The sequence below is a fragment of the Neocloeon triangulifer genome, unplaced genomic scaffold, assembly GCF_031216515.1.
Source record: "Neocloeon triangulifer isolate White Clay Creek 2 clone unplaced genomic scaffold, ASM3121651v1 ptg000017l, whole genome shotgun sequence".
In the NCBI taxonomy this organism is placed as follows: domain Eukaryota; kingdom Metazoa; phylum Arthropoda; class Insecta; order Ephemeroptera; family Baetidae; genus Neocloeon; species Neocloeon triangulifer.
Window position 1 is genome coordinate 5,989,641 of NW_026775559.1, and position 22,507 is coordinate 6,012,147.

The window sequence follows — 22,507 nt, forward strand, 5'->3', positions numbered from 1 at the left end:
AGGAGTCACATTACATTAAGGAGTACATTATTATATTAATATTTATTCAACAATCGGAATATTTTTTTTTTTTTTTGAATTCTTGCAGCACTTATTTTTGGTCAACGTTTTTATTTTGAAAATGGATTCGCCGACAGAATATCCATCTGAAAGAATTTCAGAAAATGAGGCGGGACCTTTGGCGGCCGAGGACATTGCTGCAGATTTTCCGGGCGAGGAAAGTGCTGAAGACGCCCCAATTACGGCTGCTGAGGAAATTCTGCGAACAGAAGGCGAGGATGAAGCCGACTCCCTAATTCAAAACGAGAGCATTGAATTCTTAGAGACTACGGAAGATTTAGACGCCACCAAAGATGGTGAACTGGACTCAACAAACGACGACGAGCTGGAAGCAAAAGTTGAGATCAAAAAGGAGCCACAGGAAACAGATTTTGGTTTGTTTTTTTGGTATTCAACGCATAAAAAATTATTAATATTAAAAAATAAATAATAAACAAGAAACAGAAGGATTTGAGAAATCGATTGATCCAGATAGCAAAGATCCGTATTTTATACATGACGATGAGTTGGAAGGAAAATTTGAGGTCAAAGAGGAGCTGAAGGAGATTGATTTTGGTATTTTTAATTATTTTTGTCAATTTTTAAGATTAAATGGTTTATGAAAAAGATTGGGAGAAACTTGTTGGAGATCAGACAGAAACTGGACCTGAAGAGAGCTACACGCAAGAATTTGAGGTGCAGTCGTCTGGTCGAACGAGCCAAGGGAGTGACGATCAACGAGTTTCATTCTCCGCGGTTGAAAAGCCAAAGTACCGAATCAAAGAGTTTGTTGAGTCGGCCGCCAAACTCAAATTCGAAGTGCACAACACCAACACAACCTTCAAACTCTTTCTGCCGACCCTGAAAAAAATCGTTGAAATTCCAGAGTGGGATAAAGTGCGTCGTGATTATTAAAAAAAGCAATTTATCATCATTATATTTCACTTTATTAAAAAGGTGGTTCTGAAGCGCGAGAGGCCTGAAATCCGCGTTGCCATGATGAAGGCCCGTGAGCGGTCGCGCCAGTATCTTTTTGAGATGAGTCGGCGGGACGATCGCATGATTGTGTCCGAGGTGGTGCACATCCTCAACCACGAACGGGCCCGTCGCATCCAGGCCAATCTGGCGGTGCGGGCGCGCGGCGTTGTCAAAGACCTGACCGAGCCTCCGCAGCGATGCGACCCCAGACAAAGCTTCGGCAGCAAGAAACGGCCCACAGAGTACCCTGCCATGTCCACCCTGAGGGTTGAGCATAGGTATATTGAAGCATTATTCAAATACTATTTTTAAATTTTTTTATTTTGACCACTTTTAAACTTACTATTTTATATTTAAAAGAAATAGAAAAGAAGTAAAACAAAAAAATTAATATGATCTCATGAAACTAACTATGTCCAAAATATTTTCTTTATTAAAGTAACTCCAAGATTCAAGTAGAATTTTAAGATTGCAGAACTTATGCAAGCCGCTTAGCATGCTAGTTGAGCAGGTTGCATATTTTGAAATGAAAGGCGTAATGCCTAAGAAATATTCCTTATTTTAATTTTTTGTAATGCCTTAACGTAATTTTCTTGAATAATAAGGACGATTTTATTGTTTATTTGCATTTAATTAAAAAAATAATAATGCAATTCATTATAATTATTATTATTTTTTTTTTTTTTCATTTTTAGGCCTAAAGAGAAATGCACTGGTGCCCGTCTGCGTTGCGCCCGCCAGCGGTACAACAAGCGCTCGGATGACTCGTGGCTACACTCCGAGCAGTTGAAGCTGATCAGGGCCGCCAAGCGTCTGCAGAACTGCAGAATGATGAACGAAAAGTTGGCCACGCCTCCGCAAGAGCACGACCCGTGGGCCAGGCCCAGCAAGGCCCGCAAGCAGCGACCCAACATTCCTCTGCCGCAGCACAGACATTGACCGAGTTGAATAAAAATTGAAACGCAAAATTTTTGTAACTCCTTTTATTGTGTTGATAAATTATTATGCCATAATTGTACATTCAAGCAGAGGGTAAATGCAATATCACAACAAGGGACTAGGCTTATTTACACGCATGTAGAGTAACTTTACGTTGATTAGCATGAGGAAAACAGTCAAAAATTTTTTATTCAGAAATGCGCAGAAGTTTGATTATAGTCGGAAGAAGGGTTTATTTTTAATGACTTATTTTTTGATCAAACATCGATGACAAAAGGGGTCCCTTTCCGTAAGTTTTCAACATGATGATCATAATCAGGTAATACTTTTCAATATTGAAAAGGTTATAACATTCTATGCGGGTGTCTAATTTTTTTTAAAGACTAGGAGAGTTCTGAGAGATCAAAGGGTAAAAACACATTTTACGTCATTCACCTTTAGGGCGAAATGTTGTTAGTTTCTTGAAACGCGTGGTGATAACTTGTGCAGTCAAGTCCGATTTTATTTTGCAACTGGTGCAGAGCACTCTGAGCTTCTGAAACAGATTGGGAACCAAACGATTTTATTTTTATCTCCCTAAAATACTTCCATTAAAAAGTAATTGAACAGCTTGAATACTGGAGGTTCTGTTTATAAAAATTGCTTTAAATTACAACGGCCTGCCAAAATTTTAAAAATATTTATTGCATCCAGGAAAAATATGTAAGAAGAAAATCAAAACATTTTTTAATGAGCATGATAACAAGATTTTAAGATTTAAGTTATCATTGTGTTAATTTGAGACTACTTTTTTCAGAGCAATTTTACAACAATAGAAATCGAATTTATTTATTTAAAAGCGGCTCACCTTTAAGTCTGCCATGGACAGAAAGTCGCGCCCTTCTTTCAACATCTCTCAACACAGTTTGACTTTGCAACGCAGGTCCAGAGTTTGATTCCGGCGACGAGGCCATTTCTGAAACACAAACCAAACTACACTTAAAAATATGACAGAAAAGTTGTGGTTAAAATGCAGAGGAGAATTCTTCTTAGAATTGGTCGGTGCCAATTTTCTGGTATTAGAGTAGGGGTCTGGAGGGTATAATTCAAGGGAGGTCAAATTGAAAAGAAGGATTTGCAAACGGTGGTCGCAGAGAAAGCATAATTATACAGCAAAGCCCCTTGAAATGGTGAGCGCGCGCCAATTATTGCCGCACTGATAATTATCGCGGTCGCGCACTTTGACTGATGTACTTAAAATTGGCGCCGCAAACAAATCTGCGTGCCGCCAATTAAATGCGAAACATCGCAAAGAGGTGTGAGCACAGCAGCACGGCGCTTCCCTCAGTAACCATGGCTATGAATGCTCCTCCGCTCGCCGCATTCTGTTCAAGGATTTTGCCTTCGCAAGCGGCTTATTAATATAGTGCGTGTATTCAAACCAGGTACGCTGACCAGCTGGGTTCAAAAGGCATTATTATGAACATGTGCGAAAACAAGGTTTTCTTACACCTTCGACTTCTTAAAAAAAATTTCTGCATTACATGCTAAAAGCGGATATGGAAAATAACTGCATCACCTCCATGGAGTTATCAACAAAGTAAAAGCAAAACTTATAAAACAAATAATAAATATCATATTCTGATGAAAAAAGCTCATAAATGTATAGTTATGTTTTTAAGATTTATCCCTCACTGGCGTCACTGGTATTGTATTAAATTTGTAGCATAATTTTACAAACTTCAATATTAATGTTCTTTCTTAATTGCGCATTATTCTCTTTAATATTCTAAGTTATAAGGAACTATAAATGCTAACAGCTAAATAATTGTTTTAAATTTATAGTTCATTATAAAAAGAAGATTAATTTCACTTTCACATATTTAAATCTACCAGATATTAAAACTATTGCTTGTTTCATTAAATAAATTTTTAATAATTCCTGATTTCATTTTGCCAAGGTTAATAAATTAATTTTGTAATTTCCCAATAAAATATTATTCGATTTATCATCTGATTTTACGCAAAACGTTTGAAAATAATGGAGCCTTTTAAAATTTTAAAAAAAAAATTAAAATTATGTTTTGTTTAATTTTTATTTAAATATTATTTAATTAGTTTTCTCATAATTTATCGCCATTTTTGTACCTCTGATCATGGTGAGGTGCCTGGCGACCTCGTGGGAGCGGTAGTGGCGTTTGTCGTGAGTGGTCAGGGCCCAGGGTCGCTCCAGGTTGGGGCTGGGCGAGCGCCTGGCTTGCTGGAGGGGTGAACCGAGCTCGCCCTGCACTTCCACTTTGGCCTGCAACAACGGAAAAAGGCGGCCCATTGAAACCAAATTGAAAGGCAGTGGCGCGAGAAAATTCGCTTTGCTCAATCCGGAGCCATTAAATCCGTTTCCCTCTCTCAACTTTTCCGCCGCCGCCGCCCGAGATAGAGAAACAAAGAGAGACGATAAATAAGGCTGCTGTTTTGTTGCTTCTCCGTTTGTCTCTCTTATTTATTTGCCGCGGCTCACGTACCGAATGAGCATGGCTGCTTCAGCTTTTTCTTATTTCCTCCTGCTTTTTTATACACCGGACGTGCGAAGAAGCGCAAAGGAGCCCCCGGGACGCATTTGGCAAAGTTGGCTCTGGCACGAGATATATATTTTTAAGCCTCAAAAATAACCTCTCTATGTGTGTACAATTGCCTTTTTTATTGTTATTACTACAGGACGAGCGAGGCAGCTCAAAGTTATTGTATGTGATTATGTGAAGAGAATTGGAATATAAAAAACTTTTGCCAGAGAGAGAAAGAGCAGGAGAGAGAGAAAGCACAATTGTTTTTAACGCACGACAATATACCCTAATAAAAAAACACACACGGGGCGCAGCAACGCCATTTTCCATCAGCCAATTGAAAAGGACAAAAAATAACAGAGAGCGAAAGCTGAGTTTCCCCAAAGTTAAAAAAGCAAGAGAGATTTTCTCTCATTTCCATAGTTCGTTTTCGCCGAGAGAGATGACGAATAAAAAAGGTAGCTCACGCTTTTTAATACATATGAGTTTTGCTGTGCATAAAAAACACAGCACGATCTCTTTTTGAAACGCAGACTTTGTCCAATTGTGCAGAAAAATATAAAATGAAGAGAGACATTTTCGCGTTGTTCGAATGACAATTCGCAAAAAAAATCGTTAAATGCGCGCGGCGAGCGTGCTGCTGTTTTATTTTGTGACACAATGGGATTGAATAATGAAAAAGATTTAAGGTTCGCAAAATTGAATTTTAAATTAAACATCAAACATTTACTTTTTTATGAGCGGCGCGCTGAGCTGTGTGTGTATTCCATGCATGCTATGTGCAATATAAAACACTCGCAAAAATTCAATGCACGCGCCGCGGATCAAAATCCGGACCACCCTTTTCAACCAATTCAATGGGGGAAAAAATCACATTTTGTTGCGTATTTATAGCAGATTTTTGCAAACCGTAGCAGATCAAAAAGTAATTTATAGTTTGTCCGTTTTATAAATAATATCCAAATTGGAAAGATATTAATAGATTACTTTTCAATTCTGTGGCAAATTTTTCTTGTTAATATTTCTTCTAGCAAAATAAAATATATTATGTCGGCGGTCTTCTTTATTCTTTTGCTGCTTTCGAATTTTAGTTTTAAACTCTAGATCGTCGGTTTATATAACTTGCATGTAGATAATTATTATATGAATTTAGTTTAAATATGAGCAATATTTACAATTTCTATGGTTACAATCAAAATAATTTCACTGGAAAATTTTTCTCGCAAAATTAGCTTAGCTCTGACACCCCTGGAGGCAAGTAAATTTTGCATAGTTGAATTTTTGAGTCGTTGTCATTAATTTTAATTACCCACGCACGCTTTTGATAAAACTACAAACGCGTAGCAACTATCTGGCAGGGCATAAATAAAAATGACCACAACACAAGTAAAGTCCGCCCGCAGCACGGACAAGTATGAATAAATAATATTAAATGCCGCTGTCAGGCAGAACACTCGCTCGCATAAGCGAACTCCACAATTCCGTGACATCGTAATCAAGAGCACTCTGCAGAATTCACAGTCGCCGTCGCCACCGACACGTGACACAAGGGCGATCGGTTGGCGACGGTTACGTTTCCGAACCGGGGAAAACACATTTTCCGAGCGAGCACATCAAAAATTCATCAGCTCATGCCGGGCAATGAAATAAATAAAAAGAGTCGGCATTATTACAGAAAGTGTGTTTACCTGCATGGCTGCTGCGCCGTCACGTTTGGTGGGTGGGATTTTTCGTTATTCATTTTCAAAGCTTATAAATTTCATTATTCAAAATGTGGATGTGGCAAGGGATTTCAACTTGTGAAAAATACAAGTAAACTTTTTGAATTAAAATTTTGTCAAAGATAATTTTAGTAAAACATTTTTGTAATCATAACTGAAAGTTGTATGAACTTTTTATTGTATTTATTGTAAAATGTGCATATTAAATATATTACATTTTTTGCCGTTTTGATTTGATTTGGAAAGAATAAACCATAATAAACAATTATAATCAAATCATTAACTTCAGTTTTATCATGATGGATATTATTTCTCGTAATCAATCCGTTATTTCAATTTTTGTCGCTCAACTAAGGTAAAATTATAAATTTATTGCAGAGACTAACATTAATTTGATTTAAAAAGCGCAATAAACTTCAAGTTTACCCTTCTTTCCCATCAATGTAAATTTTCACCGTTGAATTTAATGCATTTTTAAACTGCAACAAAATCCTTTTTGTTGCCAAACAAGAGCTCACTCTTGCAAGAGGGCAGGAGGATTAGGGAGATAGACAAGCGCGCGTTATTAGTGATTAAGTACAAATAGCAAGTACTGTGTGTAGCGATCGCAATACGCAGGGCGCTTCTCCCCGTCTGCCCGCAGCAACTAGAGCAATTGTTAATGAATTTGCATCGCCTGAATTATAGATAGAGTGCGTTTCAATAGCAACGTTGCTCAGCGATTATTGTTCTTGATAATACTCATCAGATTACCATGAGCTAGCGGATCGGCACGCATCCCCCCATCTCGGCGCGCACCACTTTCTTTTTCATCCCTCGTCGCTCCTCCCACCCTCGATCCCCAGAAGGCGAATCTCTACACGGGAAAATCCCCTGGGATCTACTCTTGTAGCGAAATAAAAATTGAAAATATTTTATTTAGAAAATGGTGACAAATCATTTGTTATCAAATGGATGATGTAAATGTGGGTGATATCAAGGAAATTTCAGTTCAGGATTATCTTGAATTTTTAAATTTCTCTTTTTACCGTCTAAATTTGATTTCAGGTCATATTTCCTTAAGTGTTTAATTTCCTGGGATGGCCGACTTTCATAATTTTATTTTACCAATTAAAATGCAGCCTGCAGCAAAACAAAACCTCTATAAATTCAAAATAAAGCAATCAAGAGGAAATAATAACAATGAGATAAATAATTATTAAAACTAATGTTGACCTAAATATTTACAGCAAATTTAATAAATTATTATTCATAAATTGATTAAATTAATTTTTTTTCTTATGCCTTGCGTTTTTTTTTTTTAACGCTTATATCGAAGTTTTCATTAATTAATTTAAATTTGTGGCACTCTTTAGAGCTTTAAATAAATTTCGCCGGTAGCAAAATATGGTATAACACCGGTGGGAGTATATAAAACCGAGAGCGACGTATTATGCAAAAGCGGCGAATTATTGATGACTTTCCGTGTTTGAGCGGCAGCGGCACAGTTTTGAGCCGGCCTGCGGCTATAATTAATGGTAAAGAGAGTTTCCAGTCAGTTTGAATTCTCATTCCGAGTTTCGACAAAAGAGATAAATATATATAGAGAGTTTCAGAAAGGATTAAGCAAAGCTCTGCGCAAACTTGTTATATTGGCGGGAGAGAGAGATTTTGACGAGAGAAAGAGCTGCGAGCTCTCCTCTTTTGCTAAAACATCCGTGCCCATTATCTCTTGCTCTCCGACGCTATTATTTCCAATGTTTAAAAGAACTTTCGAGGTTTTCGCATTCAATTACTGCACTGCTGCCAAGCTCTTTCACGACTCTTGATCTGTATATGGAACATTTCCACGTCAAGAGAAACATAAGGAAATATAATAAAAGTAAAATTTTCATTTAACAATAAGAACGGAAAAGAAATGTTTGCGTCTGAAAAGAAGTTGGTTTTTTAATTGTAATTAAAATTATTGCTTTAATATCATTTCAATATATTTGTCTTGGGAGAATTTTTTTCATGCAGACAGTGCAGAATCATAACAATTAATATATTTACTTTGCTCGAAGTATGTACAAGAAAATTTTAAAATTAAAATGTGTAAAAAAACGTGATATATCAATAAACACAATTTGAAACTTTTAACGTATAAAGGCGCCTAGACAGTTTTGTTTTTTAATTTTTATATTTTTGTCAAATTAACTAATTTTGTCAAATCGTTCTTTACCTTGGTGATTTGAATTTAAAATTCGGCTTTTCCTTGATGTGGGTTTTTGTAAGTTTTTTATTGTTTGAGAAAAAACAATACAAAACTCTACTTTACTAATTTAAATGGACCTTTTAATTTTCCTCAAAAATTAATTCTCACCTTTCTGGTATTGATTTTTTTTAAATTAATTCTCACCTTTCTGGTATTGATTTTTTTTAAATTAATTCTCACCTTTCTGGTATTGATTTTTTTTTTTCTTTTACAGAGCTGATACCGAAAAACTGTTTTGACATTTAGTGATTTTTTCCATCGCATGCAAAAACGGTGCAAACTTATTTACCAGCAGTGCGGTGGCCTATTAGCGTCCCCCTTGTCGTTTGGGCGGAAGTTTTTCCTCCGCCGCTGCTGGCAGAGCCGCGCGTACACTTTAATCTTCTTTGATGGTAATTTAAAAATGCGCATCGCGGCCCGCAGCAATTTTTTCCCATTTCATTTTTTTCCGCGAAAACTCCCCGAGCAGCCATAACAAATGGGAAAATGAAATGTTAATGGCGTCGCGTCATCTTCAAAATCTGACAATCAGCTCCCCAGCGGATTGGTAATCAGCGCTGCCGACGAGAGAGTCATTATTATACGCGCTGCTTTTTTTTATGCCTTTAATATAAAAGTTAAGTGTGTATCTCATTAAATGTGTATTATTCTTTTCGTGCGGCAGCGAATTCGGCGCCAAATGCCAGCGCGTGACCTTTCGCCGACAGGAAAAAAGCTTAAAGCGGCAGAGAGGGTTGCATATTTACGCCCAGGCAAGGGGCACTCGACTGCCCATTGTTTGTTTTCGACTCAAAGGAAGGGGTGTCCGCTTTTGCTTTGGTCGCGAACGGGATTCAATCTTGTCTTGGTGTGCGAAAAAAACGAGATGGATCTCCTGGGAGACCAGCTGAGCCGAGGATAAAAGCTTCACGTTTGAGACCAGCCCATGCGATGACGAATATTTAAACTCTAAGCACCCTCCGTTTTGTAAATACTCATGTCATGACACAAAAGATATTAACACGTGTAATAAATAATAAACATTTTATTATATGTTACTATTTGTAATTAATTTTTCTAAACATTAGTATTTTTATATATTTTTACTGTGCAACATTATTTTAAAATATTTTTTTATATTTCCTATAATTGTATTATTTGTATAACAAATTAAATTATTATTAATAGAATATTATATAATTTTTTTATGTATATCATTTTTATTCAAGCATAAAATTAAATTAGCATCAAAATTATTAAATATTACATTAAATACTAAAGGCAACGCTCTATGATTTATGATTTATATTTAAACGAAAAATAATTTGTTTTAAAGCATTTGTGCAAGAGGGTGAATTTTGATTAATAGGAACATTTTATAACTCAATAATTGATCGTATTGGGTGTCGATATGTTATTGTTATTAAAAATAGTATATTGTAATGATCTATGTTTTCTCCAAAACAAACTTGTTGAAACATATTAGAATACATTTTAAAATTATAAGGAATGATTTATAATTATTTAATTTATTTTCTAAAGATTTTGCGGTTGTATAACATTTAAAAATAAAGATTTCAATTAAAGACAGATCTAAAAATTCAGAAAACAAAATATTATAAATCCAATCGGTATCTTTTGTGCATTTGCTCTCAATCGATTGAAAGATTAAAATAACGATATTTAATAACACTCCCTATGCATTTGTATATTAGGGGGGTGTTAGCGTCGTCGTGTGGAGTGCAGATATAATTATAGTGATTGCTGCGGAGAGTTATCAACATAAGGCACTTTTGACTGCCGTCCCTCGTGGATTATTCAAATAATAGTGACATTAGCGGGCAAAGTCAGCGCGCGAGCCGGGGGTGCTCTCGCCGGTCGGATTTTTCGTCGCTTCCTGTGTGCCGCCGCGCTTAAACAACCAGCACCAATTTCACGGCAAACATACAACAGTGGGGTTGACACTTTTTCTAACTAGCTGCTCATCCCTTAATTTCCTGAGGTAAACAGCGCAGAAAGAGGGAAAATTACAACAAGACGCTCAGGATTTAATCAATTTTCTTAGAATCCTTCTACAGCTCAAATTTCTCTTTAAGCATAAATTAATTAATTTTTATGTTAAAAGAATTATCAGATATTTAAAAAAAAATAAGTAATAGCGTTATTTTAAAATAAAAAAACTTATTGTTGCACCGAATTGAAATTTTGAGATTTTGTAAAACAATTCCTCTCCGGAAACACAGTCTCCCTTTCGGCTTTTGTGATAATGCGGTTTACGGAGATGGTTGGTCGGCCGAAATGTCAAATGCCACGCGGCACCACGAGCTGCCATTTAAACGTTACGTTGAAAAATGAGGGCCATCGTAATGCGAAATGCAGGGGGCGATCGCGGTCTCTTTTCTGCTCTGTAATTTACTTTGCTGCTGCCACTGACCTTAACCATAAAATATTAATCAAAATTTCTCAGTCGCATTCAAAAATACATTATTTAATTTACATACAACTGGCTTTTTTGAAATTTCTCTATAATTAAATTGTGAGGTTTATTTGTTCAAAATTGATTTCAATAATAACAAAGGTGGGAAATTTAATTTAGCAGTACATTTTCAGTGAGTAAAATTTAATTAAATTGATTCTCTGTGTTATATTTACCAAGGCGTGTTTGCACCTGTCAGCACCGAATAACAAATAAAACGCTGCGTAATGCCGGTCGGGGCCCCGCGCTGCTCTCTTTTTCAAATAAGGTGACACGTTCCACGTGTAAACAACATGTTAATTGATATTAGGCCATCCGAGTCGAGCGCCCGCCGCAAAAGTAATCGTGCAAAGTGAATCCAAATTTATTTACATTTCCTATTGCGCAAATGCTGGTTTTGGCTTGCCATGCAAAACAAGGTCGGCACATTAAAAGGGACAGAATTGATTATGCGACTGTTGAGCTTGAGAAATTTCAGTTTTTTTTTTCTCAAAAAATAAAAAGAAGAAAAGATTTATGAAATTTGCCAAATATTAATTTTAAAATTTTTTAAATTTATTTATTTGTAAGGATAATATGTTAATATCCGTTAAATAAAATTTTTATAGTTTGAATTTAAAGTCCCTCTATCTCAACCTTCCTAGGACATTTCCGTTAGTTGTGAAAATTTGCCCTATATTTAATTGTTCGCTTTATTAATAATTCCTGAATTTTAATAGGCTGATTTTTTATCCCTTTACTTGAACTTATTTTCTTCAAATTCAAAGTAAAAAATTAAATTAGCTTTTAATTTTAATAAAATAAAAAAAGTTTTCAGTGCAAAATTAATATTCTTACGCTTTTTTTGGTGTAGTCGCAGTTGTGCTAAACTAATATCAGCAGAGTTATTGACCAACGGTGCGTCAAAAAGGCAATTAAGCGGTGCCCTTTTCTCCTCGCACGACGATCAAAGCGGCGGCCGGCGACAGTAAATAAGTAAAGGGTGATTATTCGGCGCTGCTCATGCAAAGGTCACTTGCTTATAGTTTTAGCCTGGGCTTTTTAATTAATAAAGCCATAAAGCGCGACGCGGCCAAAGAGCACAAACACACTCTGGTACGCAGAAATACTCTATTCCATTAAACAGAGCGAATTGAAATTCAATCCAATTTTGTGAAAGCAGCCTAAAGAAAGAAAGAAGTCGGATATAAAAAATAAAGTGTCGTGTGCCCCCGGTTTCAGGTTTCCGAACAGCCATCCATCACAAATGCAGTGAGCAACACAGGGACACACCCTACACGTTAAATATAATCACTCTAAATGCATTTAATTAAGCCAGAAGGGTCTTTATGTCTCTCTCGTTTGCGCGAGCGTTCGGAAAATTGACGCAAAAAAGGAAAAACTAAAAGAAAGAAGTTTCGGTTGGTTACGATGGCTCCTCGGAGAGTGATTCGCCGCACACTTCTTTTCCACTTTTTCCACTCGCCAGAATACTAATCACCTCCTTAAGGGAACCAAATTGCGCATGCATAATTAAGTTAGCGGTTGTTAAAGCTCAAGAATAATTTGAACATTTTAACTCGGCGTTATTTGTTTCTCTTGATTAATCCGACCAGCAAATTAGCTAATTGTGTTTCTCGGCAGCGGAGTTTAATTTTTAAATACGCGCCTTTAATTAAATTGGCCTAGAGCTAAATAACGAGGCAATCCTCTTTGTCAGCGCGGCACACAAAAGAGTTAATAATTCAAAATTGTCTCCTCTCTCTCCGCTCGCGCTCGGGGCAACTTTGCCAAATTATTCTGTATCTACGTAAGGTATTGTATCAAAGCTTTGTTCCGACCGCACCAGACGACTAAAAAGTAACAATTTCAATTAGGATTATGCGACGACAGCAGTAGCGCGCAAATCTTCCACTCCCGGTTTAAGACTTGCTGGTTATCCTTAAACTGGCGGATTATTGAATTAAATTTCCAGTTAAGTCCATCAACAGAGACAAAATGATGAATTTGTGCTTCACACTGTGTTTAATATAATAAAAAACGGTAAATGAATCCAAAACTCTCAATTGAATTTCCAGTATAATTGAAATTTGAACATTATTACAATAAGAATTATCATGAAGAATTGCCAAAAAAATAATCCATAATTATTTTAAACAGCTTGATCAACCGTGATCAACTTAAATAATGCTTTTCTACCATAACAAATAAATTAGCCACTAAAAAAACTACTTTGCATTGAGACCATATTAGTATAAAATAAATCTGGCGGATTGGTAACAGATATTAAAATGATAAAAAAAATTTGATAAAGCAGTTTTTAATAATTTTAAGAAACGGTTCACTTTTTGAGATACAAAAATAACATCCTACCTTTTCATCTTGAGGTTCTGGAGAAGCTGCCCTTTCAGACGCAGGGGACGTTGACCTTGGTCGCGTGATCCACAGAGGAGCTGGCGGAGGGTCCTCAGTGGTCTCAATGTCCACCGTTTCCTCCTCTTCGTCACTCTGGTTGCCGACCGGCAGGGGCGGACTGGGCTTCACCACAGGCCGGAAGGCGCTCGAGTAGATGTGGTGCGAGAGAGCGGCCACGGCCGCAGCGGCCGCTGATCCGGCCGCCGGGCCTGGCGGGGTAAGTTGCTGGGGATGATCAGGGAGAGCGGTTTCACCGGCCACTGCGGCGGCCACGGCCGCCGGTCCGAATGCCAGCAAAGAGGGCCGTTTGAGCCAGGGGAAGGAGTAGGGAGCGAACTGGAAGGGTTTGTGGTGCTGTATAGGGGCGTGAGGGGCCTGGTGGTGACCCCAGACGTAGTCAACAAAGCTTCGGTGCAGGTCGTAAGGGTAGGAGGGCGGCTTTTCGGAGTAAACGGCCGTTGGAGGGACGCGAGGGGTCATAGGGGAAGGTGGAACTGGCGCTAGAGGCTGAAAAAAATGAGTTTTCAAAAATTAAATTTATGTTACAAATTTTTTTCATACTTTATTTATTGACTCAATGATTTTTGGATCCGTAATCTTCAATATAAATGTTTGCAGTATTTCATAACAGAAATCTCAAGTAAAATTTACCTTAATTTTTAAATTTCTTGAATAACAATTATAGTTATTCAAATAATAAGTAATTTTAATAAAATTTTTCTCACGCTCGGTTGGAATGGTGCCATATCAGCAGGTCTGCTGGGCACCACCGTCTGGATGGCCGGTTGGGACTGGTGGTGGCTGTTGTTGTTCTTCTTGGACGATCTCGACTCGCTGCTCTTGGGCTGCTTGGGCATCGGAGGGGCTGAATCGGACGACGAGTGGGAGGAGAGCATCCTCTTCCTGGTGCCACCGTTAAACATGGCCTTGACGTCTTCCCAGGCGTGCGTGACGTCCTCGGGAGGGCAACCGGCAAGTTTCATGTGGCGCCTCCACGAGTTGAAGTTGGCCGCGTCGGGCTGCACGTATTTTGAGTCGGGCAGACGGTGCGAGTGGAAAATGAACTTGTTCGGCGAAAAGAACAGATTGCAGTAGGTGCACTTGATGCACTTGGCACGGGAAGAGTTGTACCTGGCAACAAGGAAAATAGACAAATACATTTAAATGTTTGGGGATTTTAGAAATTTTAAACGTTGCAAACTAATATATGATTGTAGGTCAAACAGCCCACCAAGGAAAAGGCAAAATTAAATTCAAACACCACGAAATAGTTTTTAATAGAAATTTTCAACAAGAAATGGGGTTCAAATTAACTTAAAAATACCAAAACAAAAATTTTATACCTATTTTTAATACTCTAAACTTAATGATGAATTTTATTAATTACCTAATCATACTGCAAGTACTTCAACAGATAAAATTTTCAGGATTATAAATAGGAGCAAAAAAACTTTCAAGTTACTTTTGGTGGTATCCATTATAATATAAAAAATAGGCCAAATAGATTATTTCCCAGAGAAAATCGCACATCTTTGTTTAAGAGAGTTAATTTATTTCTCACCTTGAAGGAACAAAGTTTCCTCTGCAACCCCAGGCGCACTCGTGGTAAACATCAAAAGCGAAGTGGTCGGGCAACTTGGGTGGCGAGTTGTCTCCGAGGAAACTCTTGCAGAGCCTCTCAGCCTCCCTCTTGGTAATCATGCCGCACCTCCTGGACGAAATGGGCATCGCCCCTGCCCGCCGCAGAATCTCCAGCTGCACGGGGGTGCACTGGACGCACGTGATGCCGAGGGCGACGCGCCTGTTGTGGATTTCGTTGTAGCTGAACTCCTTGAGCAGCGTGTTGGAGATCTGGGCGAGGCAGAGCCGCTCCTGGCAGTCGATGACCAGCGACACGATGGGCACTCCGTACAGCAGCACCTGACTCACCTGGGACACGCCACTGTTATGCTCGTCGAATTTGCTCTGTCCCAACAGAGGAGAGAAATTTTGGTCTCTTATTTTGTTAAATCTGGTTTTTGTAACTCTGAAATTTCAAAAGAGCTGACCAAACTGACTGACCTTTACCATTGAAACAGATGTTGTTCGAAATATATGATGAAAAAGTGTGCATTTTTTTTTCAAATCAAGATCTACGTGGTGCGTGCAGCGACCTGTTAATCACGCTCGCCGACTAATGACAGTAATGACACCCACCTGATTCGGTTTGCCTGCAGGTGCGATGTTGATTTTGTGCTCGGGGGTCGCTCGGTTCGCGTCGGCCATATGGTGCGTGGAGAGGGTCATTGCTGGGCACGGAACACCAACTTCCATACCTGTAGCCATTGCGATCATTGAAATCCCTTGGTTTTGACAATTTTAACATACATCAATTTTATAAATAAAAATAATAACTTTATATAAATTTAAAGATCAAAGTCGACAGAAACTTTCAATTTAGTTAAATCAGATATTACTTTATCTTAAGCATATTAAATTGCATGCTTGTTTTATCAAAATCACTCTATAAATTGAATTAAAAAGCCTAGAAGTTTTTCATTCTTGCCTGAATAATAGTAAGTATAATGTTAATAATGCAATAAACAAAAAATTATTCAAATTAGGTTTATTGAATAATAAATAAATAATGTATTGATATAAAATATCTCTTAATACTAAAAATTAATCAAATGTACAGACGGCTAAAATTTAATGATGTAGTCGTTCAATGCTTTTATTTTAATAATTTAACCATTATAAATCTTTAATCGCATCGTTGTACTTTAACTCTACTTAATTAAGTTCGGCATATTGAGTTACGCACTTTGATAAATAAAATTCACTTTTTGTTCAAATTTAGTAAATTTTATCGCAAGCCAAAATTTGTGGTTTAATCTTGATTTTGTTGAAGTCATTTTTTTTAAACTAATTTAACCAGTTGAAATATTTTGGCGCAGCGTTCTGTTTGCAGTGCTTGACTATTTTTATATTATTATAATTTTCACTTTCTGAGCTATGTATACTTGAATAAAAATCCTCTTTTTGCTCAATATAATACATCTTAAATCAGTACATAACTTAAAAAAGCTATGGTGACATTAACGGAATATGTGCAGCGCTTATATCAAGTGAACAATTTGGCTGTCAATGATACTTGCAATACATTCGTTTCATATGATTATAATTATTTATATTTGCTAATTAGTTACAAAAAAATTGTAAGCAATTTGCATTACATCTTCAAAATTTCCATAGTGCCATCGCACTTAAAATTTTAGAGTGGCTGTATGTGCATGATCTCTAAAATCAAATATTTTTAGGCAAAAATTATAAAAGTTGAACCTAACTTCAAGAAAGAAAAGAATAAAGACACAAGACACTTTAAAGCAGACCATTCTTGATTAAAATTTCAGAAAAAAAAAATATTCTGGTGAAAGTTTTCCCTTCCAAAAGTTATTTTCTTTTCTAAATAAGTCTGCGCTCCCCTGCAATTTATTCAACGGCAATTTCTCTCGGCGCCGCTGCTGCACGCTGATTCAATTGACTTTTCAGCGAGGAGATAATGAAAACATCACTACGGCGAGAGAGATTTGCAGCGCAGAGTAAGTATATTTCCGCCGTCGCGCACTGTGATGGCAAAATCTAATAACGCGCGCAGGAAAAATCATCAGCGGCAGTGCGAGTGGATGGAATTTTATATGAGCACAGCCGGGGTGTGTCGCAAGAGGAACACATTTCATTATTCTGTAGCGCGTGCTTTTGGAAAAACTATTAAATAAAATACCTGCCTCTCTCTTTCTGCGCGCAAAGGCAAATAACAATGGAAATAAAGGCGGCGGGAATAATAATAAAGACGAGATAGAGAGAGCGAGAGACTCTGGAATGGAAAAAGAATGAAGAGCAGAAACGGCAATTTTGTTTTGTACGTGTTTGTGCTCAGCTCGTAGTCATAGTAACAACAGAGTGAAACACTATTATTATGCACACTCGACTCCGAAGAATCGCTGTCGATGACTATTGTAAAATTTTATCATTCAATTACACCGGCTTTGTTTCACCAGAAAAGAAGATCAGAGTTGAAAAATGTATTTTTTTGATGAGCAGAGATGGAAAATTTAGAAAATAAAATAATGTTCTCTCCCAAATTTGTTTATGAATAAACATTTCTGTTCAGAGGAGATTGAAAACATCATGTAATTATCATAACGAATTCCAGGTAAAAACAGCAGGAAAGTTGGAGCGGATCAACTCTTTGTGCATAAAAACGTTGAATGGAAAAAGTTGGTCTGGATTCCGCCGGATTGGCCGCAAACACATTTATTTACTGTTGGCTGTGCGTTGGAACTTTTTGTCGGGGAGCTTTTCTGTGCACTGTATTTTCGAGCGTGGGCGCCTTTCATTTTGCTGATGGATTGTGCAAGAACGACCGACCGAATGACAGACTTGGCAATTGGAAACGAAGCCCGATATAATAAATAAAAGTAAATAAAATCGATACGTTTCAGACTATGTGACTTCAAAGGACACACATACATAACTGTTGTGCGCTCTTCGGTCCTCTCTTTCAAACACATAACACAGGGAGTATTTAAACCGATGTATTGAAAACAAAATGTTTGTAAAAAGAGCTAGTCTGCGCTACACTTTTTTAAATACCAAATTGATTATTTTCAGAGTTTTAAAAAAAACAGAAACAAATCAACTATATAATATGTATTGTAAAAACAAATAATTTCTTATACTGATTTTTCTTTGTGCAGTAATAACTTGCATACGGCCTGAAGTTATCCTCAGCCATATTTTTATTCTCCTGCCGCAATTAATCATTCTGATTCCCTCTCGCTATATTCAAAAGACTTGTGATGCTCGTTAAATTGTGACTCTGATTGTGCATCTGGCTGGAGGGACTGACGGGCAGGTCAATTTTAAGTGGAAGAGCTGCAGTGATGGCGCGTTCTGCAAACGACGCGGTCTCTAGAGAAAAGATAACTCAATTTTACACCGCGGAAAGGAGGGCGATGTGTTAAGCAAACTTGCTCGCTGCATGCGGTGTTTTGTTTCCCTCCCCTATGTTTGAATTGGTATTATGGTAATTGAATGCCAAACTTATTAATGAATCGCGCTCTCGCAACACAATAGCAAAAGAGGCTGCTGCATTTTTACTTTGGACAGCGCGTCTCTTGTATTTAAAAACTACACCAATGGGTAAAATATTTTAACTGAAAAATTTTTTATATATAATTTGCCATCCTCAATGATTTTTGATTGAGTTATTGAATTCATTTAGATAATACAAACTTAATTAAAAAAAATTGATATCCTTCGCACCAGAAAAACCATTTCAAATTTTACATTTAAATTGTTTTAATTAAACTCAATAACTTAATAATTTTGATTCTAATGTTGGGTGTATTTAAATTATTTCTGTTATTTTTCGTTCATTAGTAAACATTACATGCTACTAAAATTGCAGAATTAGCATAAAAATATCACTAAATCATCTAATAAAATTTAATTTTTGAATCATTCTTTTGAGAGAGGAAAAAACTAGTAGCGCATTCCTACTTATTAAATGTACACTACAAATTTTGTCTTTTTGAACTAGATTGCAGAGAATAAAAAATATTTATTTACTTGAACTTGTGTCTTTTTTGCAGACTTCTGTCAACCTTTGGCAACTTTTGATTTGACAGTTGATAAAAACAAAAATATGTGACCTTAACAGAGTTAACTACTTTCACCTGCATTTGAACCCATATTTCCGACAACCCTGTGCAATAAAACAATAAAATCAGGTTGTAAAAAATATATTTCCACCCCTTACAAGTGCATGCAGCAATTAGACGGGAGCAGGTTTTCGCGAGGTGAGTCTAATTATCGGCCAGATTAGTTGTCAATCCGTATTAATTGCGGCGTGGTGGCAGAAGGGGTTGTTTCACTTGTCTCTTTCGCGCGCCCCTTTAGCGACTTCATCAAGGGTAACGGCGGCGCTCAAAGAGGCGCTTAAAGACTCCTCGGCCGACCGACACGTTTCCAATTACAAGCCCAGAGCGGATTATTCTCTCTCGCTCTGCTCTTATTTATCTCGGCCGGCATCTTTCCGCTTTTTATCTTCGCACCGGCACTTGAGCGAAAATAAATGCACCCTCCTCCCTACTGCGCCGCCACCCCGGGGATACGGTTATGAGTTATGCGCCGTGGATAAATAACCTTTCAGCAGCTGCAATTCGCTTTAGTAGAGATTTGCCAACAAATTACCGCCCTGATTCCGAAACGGATTGCCAAAGAGGGTGTGTTGTACACATAATTTTTCTGCTGGAATGAAATCATCACGACAGAGCTCAAAATAATAAGAAAGATAAATTTAGTTAGTGAGAAGAAACGCCTGCCATTTGAACGTTTATGCAACCTGCGTATCTCAACTGTATTACAGACTGCTGAATACAAGCCAGATTTTTTTTAATTTGGCTGCAAATTGAGTTTACTGATATACTAAAATTAAGGCCTTATTTTTCAAAAAAATCTTCATGTTTAATAAATGAAATTGTAAAAAAATATTTAAAAGTGTTAATAAAAATATAAAGAAATAATGGAAATAAAGATTCCCCCTCATTTCTTTTGCTTTAATTTGTTTGATCTGTTTCAGCTAAAACACAGCATTTAAAAAAGAAAAAATTCATGGTGAATTGAATTAAAAGTCTGCTTTTCCTAGATTGGTTTTCTGAGTTGTTTAATGTTTAAGAATAAACAATTTCCTGCTCTACATGTTTCGGTTGCGGGATGCAGCCATAATTCATGAGCTGAAATTTTAAAAATATTTTCGTCAAATGAACCATTTCTCGTGAAAAATTGTTTTATTTTTTTCAGGTAGAATGGATTTGTGTTGTAATGCATTTTTGTCATTCGTCGCCACTACTATCTGCATAGTTTTTTTTATTTTGTGTGCGGCCGATGGTTATTTGACGAAAAATATTTTTAAAAGATTAATTTTTGTACATTTTCTAAATGATTTCACAGCTCATGAATGTATGGCTGCAGCAACCGTATTCAACGGATATGTCGGATATTGTTTTTTCTTCAATAATAAACAACTCACAAAACCCATTGAGGAAAAGCCAACTTTAAATTCAAATCATCACAAATCAACCCTCGATTTTGATACCACAAAAATAAATAAAAATTGTTTTTTAAATCCAAACTTCAACCAACCAATGTTCTTTCTTAAACTGATCAATTCCCATTAATGAACCACTACCATTCCCACCTAAAAATGCCACTAACATCCATATTTCCAAATAACTTGATTTTTCATTTTAAATCTAAATATGCCAATAAAAACATACCTTGCCGTTGCACCTGTGGGGTGAGTGGGTCTCTGGCTGGCTGGTCGCAGGGCGAGAGGGTCGGTGGCCGGCTCGCGAGGGTTGCGGTGGCGATGCAGATTAAAAGTGATTGAATTAAAAGAGCGGTGGACGGGTAGAAGACACCCCCGAGCGGGTGGGTGAGGGGCGGGCCGAGCACGTGCTGCGGCCAGCCAATGCGGCACCCCCTGCTCCGCCCCTGGCCGGGTAGGCAACGCGCGCGCACCCTCGGCTGTAATTGTTTTTGCCGAGGCAGGCAAACTTAATTATAGCACGCCAGATCAAATTCACGAGACACGCCGATGTAACTGGAGTGGAATTATAGCATTCAAATAAATGCTGCGCGCCGCCACTGCCGCCGAGCGAGAGAGAATTAATTAACTCCGACGCCAAAAACACAAACAACCCATTTTAATTGGGACGACGCGAGAGCTTTTTTATTTATTTTGCCGATTGCGTTGCCTGTTTAATTGGAGAGCAAAATCCGATTCTCTGGTGCTTCAGGAAATTGTTGAACCCCTGGACTTATTTTACTATAATGTTTGGCTTCAAAAATTACAAAAAGTAAACAGGAGTTAAGTTTAATATACAACTACACATTTTACTATCTCCAATATTTTTTCTAAGCTATTAAATTATCTCATTATGGTAGTATTTAACTGAAACAATTTGAAATTAAAAAATTGTTTATATTTATGTTTACTTTTCTAACACGTGAAAAATATTTTTTAATTAATTCTTTTATTAAATATCAACGTTATACAGACACATATGAATGATTATAAACTATACATGCAATTATAAAAATTGAAGAGGTAGGAATTGCACTAAACTTTCATGGAAGCTGCTTTAGTAGTGTTAAATCACTCTTTTTTACATTCTAATTGGTGATAATTTCAAATTTGCTCACCACATTTTGAACATTTACAATTTTGATTTGCTTCATTGTATGGTAATCTTTATTTTCACAAAACAAATGATGGAAACCATGGTAAAAAGGTGCCGATCTTTAAAGTTTGTCTCTCTCTTTATTTTTAAGTCTTGCGAGTATTATAAAATAGTGGGTCGATTTCTGAATTTGCAATATTTTTTACTTTTAAAAAGTCCTCGAATTCATTCATGTTAGTTAACGAGAATGTATTATAGAGATCAATAAAGAGCAGATTTATTAATTAATTAAAGCCATTGCAATAGTACAAAATAAATAAATACATTACTTTTTACATCAATTTTTTTTGTTTATTGAATACAATTAGGATTTATAAACGCTTATTTGATTTTATTTAAAATATTGATTTTTTTAATTATAAGGTACTTTTTTCTGCTGAGAGTCACGTTCTGAAAATATAAAAAGACAATATTGAATACATTTTCATAAAATTGCCTCCTTTACATACAAAAATAGCTGGATTTTGCAAGTCTATTTGTTATAAATTATAATGGACTCTCGCGACTAAAAGTCATTTGCATCAAGTGACTTTTCCACTCACTTTTCACCCATATCACGGATATCACGTTTCCATAACGTTCTGTCAATTCAAAAGCTAAAAGTATCAATTTCCTCATTGTCAATTAAATTGATTCAGGGAGTCAGTAGGGACGGAAAAACCTCCCGTCACGCCGGATTTATTTATCTTACTTGCAATTAAAGCTCTTGAAAGCTGCATCATAAAAAATAGCCACTTGATTTGACACAGAGCGACCGATAAATATGTTTCGTTAAAGCCCTGCCGTGTGTATATCTATACTTGCTGAAAAGTACGGGGGGTGCCCACTGCCCCTTTTAAAAAACAGGCAGATGGCTGATCGTCACGCGCGGGGCTGATAATATACACCGGGCCCATAATCGGCGTGCCAAATTCACTACA

The 22,507-nt window shown here is 36.9% G+C and overlaps 1 protein-coding gene across 1 annotated transcript; it reads right to left on the minus strand.

Annotated features, from left to right (window-relative positions):
* Positions 1-2,163: 2,163 nt before the first annotated feature.
* On the minus strand, positions 2,164-15,600 carry LOC132203341 (SKI family transcriptional corepressor 1). The gene is made up of 7 exons (XM_059631055.1): positions 15,496-15,600; positions 14,861-15,264; positions 14,025-14,430; positions 13,258-13,806; positions 4,084-4,237; positions 2,804-2,911; positions 2,164-2,491 (listed from the first exon to the last, which is right to left on the minus strand). The coding sequence occupies exons 1-7, from the start codon at positions 15,583-15,585 to the stop codon at positions 2,394-2,396; spliced, it is 1,809 nt and encodes a 602-aa protein (XP_059487038.1). The 5' UTR covers positions 15,586-15,600; the 3' UTR covers positions 2,164-2,393.
* Positions 15,601-22,507: the final 6,907 nt, after the last annotated feature.